We start from the raw sequence: 15,871 nt of genomic DNA on the forward strand, positions 1-15,871 counted from the left end.
ATGATTTTTGTTTAGTTCTTTTCATGTGAATCTACACTGCTCTAGTAAGACAAATGCACTCTATAGGAGTCATAGGTTTTATTAGGTAAAAGGTAGGTGGGTTTTATTATGAGAAGCATACTGAAGCAAAGAATTGAACCTATTAACTTTTGTTGCCTAGACTTTCAGTAAATAGGGAAACAGACATTTACACTTTATTATCTGTTTTCCACTGAGCCATAGTTTACTAATTACTGATACAAATAAGTTTAAACTTTTAGCTATTTTGATCAGATTAAACAAATATTGTGCTGGGAGAGCATGTACTAACCATGTTGCCACTATCTTTACTGCAATGTAATTGTCGTAATTGTCAAACACCAAGATAGATTTGGAATAGAGCTAGGTAGCTTTTCCATAAGCAATTTTTTTCCCTGTTACCTAAGAGACTCAAAATTACAGCAGGTTTTAAGTCAATGGGTAAAACCTTCCTCAAGACACACTCAGGAGGACACAACTCTTAAGCAGTTCTACCAGGACACAATCCACAACACCACACTGAGAACTGCTTAGGAAAGGATCACCTTCTAATTAGGACTGAAAAATTTTCAGCCATAAAAAGCAATTAAAATATAGCATCTGTGCACATGCATATAACAAAGATGTTATTTTGCATTGCTTTTTCATAATCTCTGAAATTTAAAAATCATAATGATAATTTATTCTTTCATGATATAAAACCAGTACACATCTAACTAAAATCCCACTTGGGCTACTTTTATTGATTTCACTGTCATTGTATTACCTTGCTTCTTCAAAAGAATGATCATAGCACCTAAAGAGATCCTTTCAAGATAACTTTTTTCCTCATTAAGTAGAGCAAATGCTACCACCTTCTTTTCCTTTCCAAAAACCAATCTATTAGCAAAAAAAAAAAAAACAAAACCAAAAAACCTCAAAAAGCAATTATGTGGACAGCTAAACAGCTTTTCTTGGTGACCATCCAAAATATGCTGCTGTTTAAATAGTGAACACTGGTGTTTCTAGCAGCAAAACAAAGTAAAATGTAAGTAGCAGTTAAAATATGTTACTAACAGATGTATATTCTAATGCTGTTTATCTGTTTGTCTGCCAACAGATTGTGGCTTGGATTGCAAGCAGTTACTCCTGTTGCAATATTGCCCTCACCCTCCAATTTTTTTTTAATGGTTGTCATTTAACTCAAGGTTCACTGTAGTTGTGTTTAATAACCAAGTTCTTGCAACAATCCAAAATCTAGTACTCATTAAGCACAAGAGATCAGTTTAGGTGCCTTCTTCCCAAAGCTATCATCTTCCCAGGCACATTTGATGAACAGCTGCACTTCTACCATGTACAGCCTTCAGAGACTCCTGTCCACTTGAGAAGAATTATTAGATCTGGAAACAATAACTGAATTCAAGAGATCCCAAAAAAGGTCCACATTGCTCCCTTGTCATTTCTACTCTGGAGTTCTATGCAGAACCAGGGAATCTTCAGCCAAACATAACACTTCAAGCTGTTGTCCAAGACAGCATCCATAAAAAAATACATGTTTGCTAAATATTCCCAGTGATCCTAGGAATGGGGGAAATGCCAGCAACAGAAACAACTAGATTTCACAACTATTCTCTAGACAGTGCAGCTGGGTTTTCAAAGGAAGAATAAATAAGAAAGAAGAATCCAACTATGCCCTGTGGGTTGTATTAGAAAGAAAACCAAAACATATATCCCTGTTCAAGTGATAGATTTCTACCAGTCAGACAGAGCCCAGTAATAAGTGGATGGCAGTGCAACAGTGCAGAACAAAATGGATCAATACCACAGCCACAAGAAACTAAAGTGAACAGCCTCATGACATGATATTCAGTTGAAGATAAACAGTCCTCCTCTTGCTAAATACAGATGCTGTTTCTGCATAGCTTTATTTTGACTTTATTTTGACTAGACAGATAAGAGGTGTCTTATTTATACTGGGATAATTTCATCACTGACCTTTTTTTACCATTCGGCCAGCTACAGTGAACTGTGTGGAATCATTGGCTGCTCCTTTACCCTTGGACTTCCAGGCTTCTTCTCGAGCTGTAATCAGGTGTTTCCTCTCCTCAATGGTCATTTGACTCTCCTGGTTATCTGCCATTCTTTGCTTTTTGGGAGAAAGAGAGAGAGAGAGATGTTTTAAAAAAAAAAAAAAAAACTGCTTAAAGAAAGGACATAGCTAAAGCCTGGCTGGACATTTCAACTGCCAGATGCAGAGGGAAGGGAGCAGGAGAAAAGCTACTGAAGTCACAGACATAGCTTGGTGACCCTGAGTTGTTTAATTGTCCTGCTGCCCCATTACATTATGGGCACAAGATTTTGGTCTGTGCTCTTTGCCCTTTTCTTGGGACTACCAGCCAGGGCAGATGGCACTCCTCTATGGAAAGCAAACCATTCATTCAGCCTATTAAATCATTTTCCAGACCTTGTTCTTTTGAAGCATGACCTGCTACACAAATGAGATCACTACTGACTATGAGCAGATGTTTTCAGGTGTGCAAATCTGCAGGTGGCACAGGGAACAACCATGAAGTGGTGTAACTTCAGTGGTGATTCCTAATCAGCCTTACAGTAACTCAGTTCTCCAGGCAGGATTAGCAGCCTCTCCAAAGGCTGCTCACTTTAGTTCTTAAGTCACATGCTCTACTAAATATTTTTCCAATGACTGTGATTATCTCTACCACCCCCTCTTTTTTTTTTCCCCTAAGTCACCCTTAGCTTTCCTTTCTTGCTTTAGAGGCTGGCAGCCAACAGCTGGAGTGATTAGAAGCAGAAGGTGCACTATCTCAGTGCCCTCCTCACACAGAAAGATTGATGATGGTACATTAAGTAGGAAAGAAACTGAATTTACATACTCTGCTGTAGCTAGGTCAGGCCAAAGGATTATTACTTTAATATACTTATCTTTAAAAAGTATCAACGTTTCAGGGATTATATTGCATAGAAATCAAACATAAAAGTATTTTTAGTGCATGGGACTGTCAACTCTGGAATTACTTCCAAGTTGCATGCTATTCATCATTTTTCTTCACAACCTAACTGCTAGAATTGAAAAAACAAATGAAAATCTCAAGCTTTGGCACAGCTCTAGCTCATAGAACCACAGCAGGGAAATGGAAAAGTTTGTTTATTGTGAACATAAACATTCTTCTCCTTTCAAGATACAAGGCAGATATTATTTTTTTCCCCTAAAAATCAAACAGACTAAATAAATAAGTCACTTTATATAAAAACTACTGTGACTGCAGACAACACACTAATATACAGGTTTCATATGTCTCATCATTTACCAGGATCAGTAGACATCAGCCAGAAGAGTGAAGACAAGCCAAGAAATGGTTTGTACAAGAACTAGGACCATGAGAGCCCTCCACTCCTTCCCTCTAGTTCCATATATTTCTGCAGCCTTTTGCAGTAACACTTCCTCTCAATATATCAGGAAAGAGAGTTGGGCAGCCAGACAGTATGACTGCAAGCCATGATAATAAAGATTAAAACCTCGGATTTTCCCCTGAAACTCAGAAATGTTCAATAGGAATAACAACATGCAAGTCAGTATCATTCAGTATCATTTCCTCATCTGTCAAAGCCTCTGAATGCTTTAAAGAAAAACACTGAAGAAGTCTCTCTCATTTCTTCCAGTCCCTACCCATTCCAATGTCAGCACAGCCACCTCTAGAATGAAAAGCTGGTAGAAAAACCACAACAACACATTTAAGGAGACCTGGGCAGGAAATTAATAAATACCGGATGAAGCCACAAGTAAAATTTCATACACAAAACAAATACTTCTAACTTAGTAAGGATGCTGACTTCCATGACAATATGAGGGAAATGAGGGAGAAGCAGAAAGAAGTGAAATCGTATGGATTTGGTTTTGAGTTTTCAAACTTAAAGGGGGCTTTATTTTGGATTTTGTCTCCAGTGAATACCTGAAGCTTCAGAGTCTACAGAGCTACTGAAAGCTCTGAAGATGCAGACCTGGAAAGTACGTGTGTTAATCACTACACACATGAATTACAAGAAAAATTGTCAGTAATTCTAGAGCTGTGTCAAAGGATAAAAGAAAACAGCTGTCTGACAGGAGAAACAAACTTTTTTTTATTTTAAATAATGGAAGATTTCAAGCTGTTTCATTGGACAAAACATGTTTGGACTTCCTAACAAAAAGAAAAAATCAGACTGGGTGCATATGTTACAGAATTTGGAGTAATTCCATATGAGATCTCTTCCTAATGCATGAAGACTCCTACCTTAATCTATTAGTGAACAAATGAACTAAAAAATTATAAACTGAATAAACACCAAGCAATTCCCAACCAATTTAATGTCCCTTAACAGTCCTGCTGAAAACCAGAAGTATATGCCATGATTAAATACAGAATAATTTTCTATAGCTAGAAAGCTAACATGAGCCAATGGAACTGCCAAAAGAAATTTCTGAAAAAATCCACCTGCTAGTTGGGAACAGTTTAGAAAGCTTTTGGAATTGCCACATGGAGCATTTGTGGAGGAATTAATTACCCAAAGCACATTCTAGTTGGGAGAAAATATGTCAACAAAGCTAAAACTCAAGAAGCTTCTAAGTGCAAATTTTATTTCTAAGTTAAAACAAAACCAAATTATGATATGAAAGAAGAATCTCTAATTAGCAACTGTGAAAAAGTCAAACCAAGAACTAGCATATCAAGAATAAACAAAAATAATAACTTAGGAATAAAACAATTCCAATGTAATTTTTTTCATTAAAAATGTAGTTACTTTCAATGAAATATTGTAATTTACTGTGTACAATACATAGATGTGTTCATTTATACCTTAGACAAAATAGCTAGAAAAGGAGATGCCCCAAAGCAGTGAATTAAAAAATTCCCAAGCTGTGAATTAAAAAAAAGCCTTTGAAAATGGGAAAATCCATAGGTTAAAAGCTCAGATGTGGACAACATTTAGATGTAAAACTAAAACATGTAGGAACAGGTCACACAAGCTGTGGGTTGTTCCACACATCCATGGAAAGATTGCAGCAAAGACAATCAATGAAGAATCAAATCACAGACACATAATTAATGCCATTCCACATGGCATTATGGAAAACAGGTTTAATCAAAATGGTAAGTTTGATGAGCTCTAGTATGATTAAATATATTAACACAGTTACCTCTGATTTCTTTAATATATTTGAGTTAATCACAGATGACATTCTGAGGTAGGTTTTTTTGAGCAATACAAAAATATCAGAGCAGCTTACAGGCTGTAAACTAGTTAACTGACTGAAAAATTATTTTTAAACAGAAAAGAGCCATGCAGTGATCTGATTCATGCCAAATTTGATCAAAATGTTTTCATGGACATGGAAAACAAAAGATGTAGTTCTCCTGAGAGCACACTCATGATGACACCAACATGCAGAAGAGTGATGAAGATAACGAAGAAATAATCACATAAATGGTGGAAAAGAAAAAGGCTATCAGAAAAGTTTTGTAAACCAGGCTTTTATGAGAAATGTTATTTGAAAAGGGAAACAAAAAACCCCAGCCAATTAGGAAGACAGAAAAAGAAGAGAGACAGAAGCTCCCATGGAAAGCTGTTTTGAACAGATAATCTGTACTGGAATAGCTCATGCACTTCCAGACTCCATGCTTCTACCCAGGATGCTGACAGTTTTGAAAGGTTTCAGGAAAGGGTTAAAATATAAAATTTAAAAAAAAAAAAAATCTATCTCAGATTTATCAGATAAATATGTATTTTCACTGAAGAAGGGGTTAAGAGTTACGTTTTACACAGAAAGAATAACAACATATTAAAAATTAATTAATATTGCTGAAAATGTTCTGTATGCTGACAGTTTAGAATTAAGACTACATATTTTTCGAAAAGATTCTGGTTTTAGTCTGAGAAGGATTTTTTGAGGGTATGCCAGGCACACCCCTGTTCATGCTAAGGAAGGGGCCACATCTAGGCAATGCTCCATCTTGTACCCTGAAATTTTCCAGTCCAAGCAATGTCCCCTTTAGGTCACAAGAACTCAGAAAGAGTGGTCTGTTAGCATGCTGGTGTGCCATTTGTTTTTGTTAGTTTTGTTTTCTTTTGATACAATAAATAAGATAATTCATGGTTTTCTATGCAGAAGATTGAGACTGCCTCTACCTGGGCAGTCTGGGCGAGTCTGAATCAAGAATGAACACAAAAAATCTATTTTTCAAGAGGGTTCCATTTAAAACCAATGCTATAAATTGCATAAAAGAAGAATTCATAAAGTATCTATTTGTCTTTTAATACGAGTAATTTCTCTAGTTTAAGCTCCTAAAACAACAACAAAAAACAAACCAAAACAAAACAACAAAAAAAAAAACCAAAAGAAAACAAAAAAAAAAGCATAAGAAGAATCCAACTGTTCAAGTATGGTAAAAAGTCTCTGAATTGTTTTCCTCTGCAACTTTATATGGGCCTTGTTATAAGAGAACATGGAGAGAAAACTCCAATGCAAACATATGCCTTTCTGTTCAAAAGTAGTTTGAGCCAAACAGAACACACTCAACTCATGTTTGATGCAAATAACAAAATGATTAGCTGTGCCAGAAAAATAAAACCCTAAACAAGTCTGCATATACCTTGACACTGTGCTAGAAGGAAGTAGAGCTTGCTAAGAGAGCAGGATGTAGGTCACAGTCAATGGAAAGATGAACACTTTTTTGCTGTTTTCCTTTTAAGACAGATGGAATGAACAGCTTATTAAAGGATCTGCTGTCATTACTGGAGGGTTATTATTAAGTTAGACTATATGTTATGTTCTAGATACATAAAGCTGGTGAACTCTGTCACAACAAAATTAATAGGTGATCCAAAGTAAATAAGCTATATTAAATCCAGAGCTTAGAGAGAGGAGGTAACACTAACACATTTCAGTTATTAGGCAAAAATTTAATGTGTAATTTTAAAAAACTCACAGTAAAAGATCGTCTTCAAAAACAGCTATGAAAGTGAATGTGGAAATGGTAAATATCAGTCACCTAAATGTTTATAGTATATCCAGTAGCCCCTTCTGTATTTGTCATCCTCAGCCCAGCAGCAAGTATCTGCTCCTTGAATTCACTGCCATTACCCATGCTGGTCAGGATGCTCCCTGCATACAACACAGACTGTGTATTGTGTGGGAATGAAGAACCCAGTGGATTCCTTGTAGTGCTACAACCACAGGTGTGAGCTGGGAGGCAAGGGACAGGGAGGTGGAGTATAGCAGAATTTGATTTGCATAGATTTACTGAGACCTTCCAGTGAGTTTTCCTTGTTTTCTCGTGGTTTTCTGCAGCTTGTTTCTTTGCCCACTTCTGCCCTTGCATTTTTTTCCTTCTGATCATGTGAACCACATATGGTTTGCTCAGATCAAGGCTTAGTATTCTACTCCTCAAAGACAACTTTGTTATTTTGCTCTGGCTGTAGAAAGTTTAAATTTCTCATTATCTATTAATTCTTCATAAGTAAGTTCTTCAAATTGGCTATGATGGAATTGCAGAGGTACAGACATGACTTTGAGGAACACTTCACATGAAGCTTCTCTAACATTTACTGGAGCACCAGCAGAACTCTATTGCCAAGCAAACACAAAGTTAACTCTACTGCCACAAGCTGCTTTGGGTGTGTGCATCATCGATCTCTCTCACTCCTCCCTCCAAAAATTAAATAGGAAGTTTATACAGCATTTCACCTTCCATCTCCAAGGATGACGGTCATCAGAAATCAGAGCGCTTGATTCTTTCAAACTAGTACTACAGACCTTAAAGGAAGAAAGAGAGAGAAGCAGGAAGATGGGACAGTCAGAGAATAGAAGTAGGACGTGCCAAGGCAAAAATCCTTTACACAGGGACTAGGGGAAAGCACTATGGGAAAGTCACCTCTGAACAAAAGCAGCTTGGTTTTTCACAGTCAATAAATTAGATAAGGTTATGATTTACATTGTATATGTGCATAACTTACAGGGAAGTCAGGATACACAGCGTTTTAGTCTAAAATAAAAGCTGTGAAGTTACATACTATTCCTTTTATATACCCTTTTTAACAACTTACAAGTTGTTAAACTTTTCAATATTATAATGAATGCAATAAGGTTTCTTTCATTTACTTTCTCACCTACACAGTCTAACACAGATACAGAATTTTTAGAAAAGTAACCACAAGAGAAAGGGTAGCAGAAAGTATATTGAAGAAGAGTACACAGCATAGTGGCATAACATTATGTTTCTTTAAAGCTACATTTACTAAGCTGGTTAATAAGTTAAGAGGATTATTAATTTCTATATAAAAAACCACTGTTAAAATGTGCTTACTTGAAATTTTGAGCATTTAAATTGTTCAGACTTTTGCTCACCTGATTAATAGGTAGAAAAGGATGAAATTTATGGAGAGCAGGTATAACAGGAGAGTAAGTAGAAGCATATACAGGTTCCTATGACAAGGACAGAAGCAAAGCAAAGGAATTAGAAAAGAATTGGACTACCAGAAATGGAAATGGGGGAGAAATAACTCCTCTTTCCTTTATTTCTTACCAAATCTTTTGATCTTCTAGAAATGTTTTCGCCATTGGAAAGCAGAGATCAAAAAGGTTGTCATAATACAACAGCCTGTTTATCAAAGCCATTCCATGCAGGAATTATCCAAGTTAGTAACAATATCACTACAACCCAATACAGAACAAAACAGCACAGCTGGAAGATACACTTTTCATATGCTGATAATTTTTATATGTCTCTGTTTTCATGCACCATTAAATTGATGAACCATGTCAACCCCAATGTGAATAATTCTGCTGCAAGTTAAATCAGACCCTACTAAACAGCAAGTCATCTATTTTCTGGATGAAAGGAAAGAAAGCTAGCTAAAACTGGGAGACTCAAAAGCCATCTGGAGGGATTTGCTAAGCCCAGAGCACTCAGAGAAGGTGAGTTCACCATTCTAAACACAGCCTACAAATAAACCCTGCCCCAGAACTGGGCTTACCCAAAGCTGATTAGACAAGGCTTTATCAACTTTAATTCTTCTCCCTTTCTGTAGGTTAAAGCAAATGTGGAACATGGCACAGAGGATGCATAAATGCAGCTTATTAGAGTGGCTCAAAATGAACCCTAATAATTAGCTTCAGCTTTGATGTGAATGTGATGCAAGCACTTGGTGGATGCCATGTATGAAATAGATAAAACTATTACCACAGCAAAAGACTAATATTTTGCCTGAAAGTCACTTTTCAAGGGCTTACACTCTCTAAGATTTTTACACACTTCATCTCTGAGTGATTTTGAAATGTCTGTTCAGCCCTAGCCTTTAACACCAGTGCTGAGCTGCAATTTAAACTTAATGTAAGAATGAAGTGTTTCAAATGTCAGTCACTGCTTTAATGCAACTGCAATGCAGCTGGTAATCACATTAATCAGGGACTCTGTTAAAAATGGTTTACTATAAAATAGAAATTTCTATTCCAGTAGATATTCCTATTTTGATACTAAGGAAAGATTTTGAAGTTAATTAGTTTTTCTACTCATGAAGAAAACCCAACAAACTGGAAGTCTTCCATCCAGCCTAAGATGATGAAAACAAAGACACTAAATCCAAAATACTTTTCCCAAATGAAAGGGATTTCTTTTTCCAGTAAGACATTCATCAGTGCACAGTTGTTCCCCTGATGTTAGAGCTATTCTTTGAATTGTCCAAGTATGTTTTACCATATATATAAATAATTTAAGAAGTCTCATAGCTTCCAAAAAATTTTCCTCCTGTGTGCAGCAATCATCAAAACAGATGCTGGACCTCCAAGTAAATCTCAGCTTCCCCCCTCATCTGTATCTCCTTGAATTAATTCCTTAGTATCTTTTTTTTTTCTCTGTTTGAGGTTGCTCTGTCAGCTTTTCCATGAATTTTATGGTGTTTTTCTACAGTTTAGTCTACATACAAATGACTATAGCACATTTGGATAAATATCTCACCATGCAGACACAATGCAGAAGCATTTTGACTAGAAGTGAACAGCACTATTTAAAGTAGCCATTTTGCTAAGCATATAAAGCTTTCCACTTTTGTTTTTTATATGAAATCTAAATGTACTCTAGTAACTTTTAATTTATACAGCTATGCTTCAATAATCAAATCTCCAGAACAAGTTAGATAACTTTTTAAGAGAGAGACAGACACACACTACATTAATAGAAACACCATACTGCAACTGAAAACTTCAGGCATTATTTTGAACCAGCGGGGTGTGACAGAATTTTACACACCCTTGCTGGTGATGCATGACTGCCATGTGTGGAAATTGTATAACTAGCTCAAAATGCAGTAATCAATACAATTCCTGCCTTTTTACTGCAATCCTGCGACAGAAAACACTAAGATTCTTAAGTACACCATAGTCTCAAAGTTCTACACACAGACTTCAATAGCACAGTGCTTCGTGGTCCTCAAAGAAAAACAGCCATCCCACTGATTAATTATCAAAACCAGTATATCTAGATTTAAGGGCAGCTGACATGGTGTCTTGTAAGTAGTGTGGTCACCTTAGTAAAGGTTTACATTATTTCTCATGTATCACACAATGAATCAGCATCCCAAATATCAGTACAGTTCATGGAGTTGTGTATCTTAGCCAAGTTTTCATCCATGGGCAGACATGAAAATCGTTTGATTTAGGCTCTAAATAGCCAAGAGCTAATATGAACTGTCAGAGGGGATGACCCAGTGTCACAGAAACTCCCACTGCTAGCTCTGTCACTTCAAAGCTTGTATCCTTCCAGCACTTCATGCTCCCTTACTTGCTTTAAAAGCCTGACTTGTGCTATACTGGGTGAAGTTGCTGCACATGGAAACACAGCAGGGAGGATTTGGGCGCTGGGAGTGAGAGGAGAGAACAAAGGGTTTGTCTCTGCCTAAGTCTTAGCAGCTGTTTAAAGGTTTTTCTCAAATCCATTGTCTTTAGCTGGAGTACATTTGTTATCTGATCTCAACAGTTGTCATTTTGGAGACTAGCCTGCTAAAAATGTGACCACAATTTTGCTTTCTTCCCTGAAACTATTTTTTGCTTTAGGACATCTTTCAAACTAGCAGCTGGATTTTTGAACAAATCCACGGGGTAAAACTCAAACAAACCTCATAAACCAAGCTGCAAAAATCAGCTTTATTCTTTTCTGTCCAGTTAACACAACGATTGATGACTCACAGATTTAAACTCAGGCACAGATTTAAATTCAGTAATGACAGACTGTGTCCTGATTTGTAAAATACTGATGGAACACGATTCTTTTTGTTACTGTTTGCCCACACTATTTAATAGAAGCAGCATTTTCACAACAAAATAACTGGATCCAAAGATTAACATCCCCACTAGTAAAATTTGTTACACAATTTTTTTTTTCACTTGTCCTCTCTGAAATACTCTAGAAATGAAAGGCTTTTGAGACAGCCTATTTTATCTGACTGAGAAGGGAAACAAGTCTACAGTGGTCCTGTCCTTTGAGCCAGCAGTCAGTCAATTTCAAAGCAAATCTCCCAGTCATCCTCAGCTTCTGTACTTTGGTTCACACTGCAGAATGCACAGACTTTTGGATGAAATCAAGCCCTGATGAGCACTCCAAGGTTCTCATGTAACACCACTGCTGCTAAAGGCAGTCAGGCCACAGGACCAAGCTATATTTAGCCTGAAGCAAAATTTCACTGAACCAAAACAAGGAAGTATGGCACCATTAGCAAGTCCCCAGCAATAATCATTCTGATTCACAGGCCCACTCCTGCTGGGCAACATAACTTCCTCATGCATAGACATAACCAGAGTGTGCTAACAATGTGGATCTCCCTTTCCTCTACACCTTTCTATACCTACACCCTCTACTCTCTCTGTAGTCACTGTTGTAAGACAGATAAAATCTTGGTCCTCACAGTTTTGGCTATTCACAAACAGCAAAGATCATGCAAGACAACCAAAAGCCAAATGGCTCATGAATGCTCTAGTATCTGCATTACCTCAGTGGCTCTAGGATCCAAAATCACCAGTCAAAAACCCAGTGTATGCACAGAGATAACAAAGTGTTAGGAATGTGACATTTTTACAAACCCACCCATACATAAGAAAACACCTGAACTAAGTCTCAAGGCAATTTCAATGCAGGGGCATAGAAGGGGGAGAGAGAAGAGGGGTGGGAGAAAAGGATTAAATCATAATACCTGAACATGTTGCAGAAGCCTTACAGACCCACTTATTAGTTCATTATCTCCCGATGTGAAGACACTGTAACCAGTATTATATGTCCCAAGACAGTGAAGTCATTCTTTCTAAATAATCTCTCACACTGGGGAGAATTGTTTTTTAAACAAGCCTGAAAACAAGAGTAGCAGGAGCTAGTAGCTAATATTAGGCATGCCTGTCTAGCTGGATGCATCTTCAAAAACCAAAACCATATCAAGCAAGATGATTTTTCTAAACAGGGATGGAGTTACCTTCTTCAACAGCTGCTCAACTTCTTGCATCTGCGCACTACGATCAGCAACAGGCACTTTTGCATACTCCTGCTTTTTGCTCAGCCTGCTCTTCCAATCTTCTTCACCACTCTTCTTCAGCAATGCCAACCTAGAAGGAAAAGCATGCCAAGAGGTAGCTTCAAACACTGTATTTCCCATTATCCTTGAAAGATATCCTTATTGTTTCACTAATGCTGCATTCAAGATCATTTGGAATTAGGTTTTCTAGCATTAACTAACATTTCATACACATATACAAGGCTCACAAATGAACCCCAAACCTTAATTGTACGTGTTCAATGGGAATCATCTGTCAAAACACAGACATCTAGACCTGAAACAGACACTCCAGTTATTTTCTGTTATCAGTGGAACTACCAGTACAGTCAAGGGAGACCAAGGTGCCACACAGATCATCCTAAAGTAGGTGTATAAAAAGGTTAGATTAATAACTGCTTTTTTCCCTCCATTCTATCACTAAGGAACAGTGAGTGACTAGCTTAGCTATGGATACTTATCCTACAGATGTCCAAAGTTAAGAATATGTATCCTACCTTTGGTCTTCATTGTACTCATTAAAAAAATACTTTAAAAATTATTTTCTTTAAAGCCCAAGAAGAAAGAGGTCTGTTCAGCAGGCACACACCAATTAGGTCTCATCACACACATCAAAGGACAACTCTGAAGTTACTGCTTTCACTGCAACTCCAGGGACTAAGGTTACTTATCAGACTCCCTGGGGTCACTTAGTATCTCCTTGCTGAGCTCAGGCATTGCTGTGACACAAATCAGCAGCACCAATGCACTAACAACTTGCTGTTAACTACCCTACAGCTGTGAGATCTATCAGCAAGATCCAAATTGTTTAAAGGAGGTCTTATATTTAAAATGCGGATTACCATTTATCTCAGGAAGTGGGATTTTTTCAAAGCACTGTTTCCTAATCTTGAACAGAATTCTGAATATAGCACAAAGGGACACTGACTGACTGCACTGGGGACAACATGGAGATTTATTTTGCTAGAGCTATATTTGTCCACACAAACCCTGAGGTGACTAGATTTGGGGATAGGGGAAATCAGTCAGGAATATGAGGTTTACACAGGCATGACGATCTGCAGTTTACCTTCCTCAGAAATTAACATTTGTATGAATTTTCTACCTTTCAGAAATCATACTTAGTAATCCATAAAACGTGTATTTGAAGCACTTTTGCTAACAGTTGCATCAGTCCACTAAATAACTTGTAGCTGAAGTAGATCTTACTACATACCTTTTTTAAATCTAGGTAATTTCAGTAAGAATTATACAAAACCCTTAACCCTAATAATAATTGAACAGGTTCAGTAGTTAAACCTATTCTGACCACAAGATATGGAAATTCTTTTTTAGAGATGTGATTTGTGTTAACCTCACAGCAAATCCTGTGTAGAAATTGAGGAGAAGAAAAAGGTAGAACCAAAGAGCTCTAGTCAGAAGCCAAGTTTCAGGCAGCGACTTCCTGCAAAAACCCAGGGGGTGAAACCATGCTACTGACCTATTTGGGGATGATCAGCTGGGCTTAAAGCAGTCATTTGAGAAAAACTAAGAATGCAGAAAACAGTAAATCCACAGAATACAACGGCAGTAAGGATGTTAGTATCCAAGAAAGCAGTTATTTCCTCTCTTCCTGCCCAGGCAGGCAGTGCTGCAGGCTTCACATTGCCTGGTTGCTTCATACCTCACAGCACAGGATGAGTAGGGGTGAGAAGGACTCACAATAAGGAGCTGAGGTCATGGTCATTGTTTCCAGAAAGGACACAAGATTTCACTGCACAGAACTAATCTTCTGGAGTGCATCCATGCATGTGTGAAACTGTGGAGGAGACCAAGATGGGACTGAATTGCCACCATGCAATGAATTATCTTCAGTAGCTCTGTCCTCTCATGTCAGTTTTGCTCAGAAATGATCTGTGATAATTGAAGTTGGAAGGCATATTGGTCAGCTTTGGTCTAAGCTGGGTTTGTTTTTAAAAATGTCTACAGGTGCTCAGCATAGCAGAAAGGGGAAAAAAAAGTTGTTTTGTTTAGGTTTTTTTTTAAGCTATCATTACTGCAAGGTATTTGCTCTAGACCAAACAGCCTTCTTCATCAGGGAGAGAAAGATCTAAAATTCGAAGAATACTTCTGTGTCTCTGAAGACTTTGCTTTCCTCTCTGCTATAAGGATGGATTCATACCAGCCCTCCATTCTTCACTGGTATGTGTAATGAAACAACTTACTCCTACAAGTGAGAATACACATTTGTCTATTTTGAGCAATGAAATCACCACTTAGAAGAAACATATATGCTCTGTATGCCAATAAAAACTTCACTGCTGTGTAAAACCTAAAGCCATGCATTTCTTTCAAACAATGAAAGTGGCAATAAAGTTAGACTGCCCTGACTCAGCAACAACTGAATGGAGGGCACCCTTTTGAATGAATAAAGATGCAAGAACTACTGGATTGGTTTCTGAAAGCAAGCCCACCAGCTCAGCAGCTTAACCCAAGCAGGCAGCAGTTGATTCTTTGGAAAGTCTTAGAAAATAAGGCAAGTATTAGGTCTAACCCTCAGATTTGTTTAAGGCCTGCAGCTTACTAGTTTCACTGCATACCTCTAGTTTTCCACTTTTGATAAACAATGAATAGTCATTCATTATTCACTTTCGCAGTTTAGTCACATTGCTTTTGCCTCCAAAAGTTCCTTTTGCAATCTGAAGAAAGTAAGTTTTACACTTTTCTTGAAAGAAAAAGGCTTTTAGTGTGTCTGCCCATCTCTGACAGCTTGCTCTGCATCCTTCTTTCACCTGCTACTGAGACAGAGTATGTGACATCAAGACAGAATGATCCTCATCCCAGAGGTGTCAGGGTGGCCTCAAAGCAAAAGGTTTCAGAGCCGAAGGTAAAATGTTGGGTAGTGAATACTGAAGGGAAACAGAATCAAGATTTGAACAATAGTTTTGCCTAAACAAAGAGAGTTGCATGAAAGGCCTCGGCAAAAATCCTGGTAAAAATGTGCAAAATGACACATCTTTCTTCTGTGGCAATATTTGAGTATCTTAGTTGCTAGTCTTCTCCTTGAGATAGAATAAACTGGACACAAGCTTGGTTTTCACATGTACTCCATTGGCTGCATTTGACCAGTTCTTTTCAGATAAATCATAAATCCTGAAGGGCAATATGAGATATGTAACTACAAAAAGGAAGCTGACTGTTAAAAGAGTGCATAAATTCAATAGAGTGGGGACCAGACTGCACAAGAAAGTATTGCCCAGGCATCCATACATCAAAAAACATTGAAAACTAAGTTTAGGCTAGA

General features: G+C 37.4%; 1 protein-coding gene across 20 annotated transcripts in view; it reads right to left on the minus strand.

Annotated features, from left to right (window-relative positions):
- SVIL (supervillin) overlaps positions 1 to 15,871 on the minus strand; it is a 135,006-nt gene that overhangs the window by 17,655 nt on the left and 101,480 nt on the right. For 15 of the 20 annotated variants that reach the window (XM_085050421.1, XM_085050419.1, XM_085050418.1 and 12 more), the window contains 4 exons: positions 12,511 to 12,640; positions 8,402 to 8,479; positions 7,742 to 7,810; positions 1,993 to 2,143 (listed from right to left, as the gene is read on the minus strand). In XM_085050421.1, the coding sequence (XP_084906547.1) occupies positions 1,993 to 2,143; positions 7,742 to 7,810; positions 8,402 to 8,479; positions 12,511 to 12,640 (428 nt within the window). The remainder of the gene's footprint in view (positions 1 to 1,992; positions 2,144 to 7,741; positions 7,811 to 8,401; positions 8,480 to 12,510; positions 12,641 to 15,871) is intronic. The other 5 variants (XM_085050426.1, XM_085050428.1, XM_085050417.1 and 2 more) reach the window with 2 other exon arrangements.

Source organism: Lichenostomus cassidix, chromosome 2 (genome assembly GCF_008360975.1).
Source record: "Lichenostomus cassidix isolate B80296 chromosome 2, HeHo_3.0, whole genome shotgun sequence".
Taxonomy (NCBI): domain Eukaryota; kingdom Metazoa; phylum Chordata; class Aves; order Passeriformes; family Meliphagidae; genus Lichenostomus; species Lichenostomus cassidix.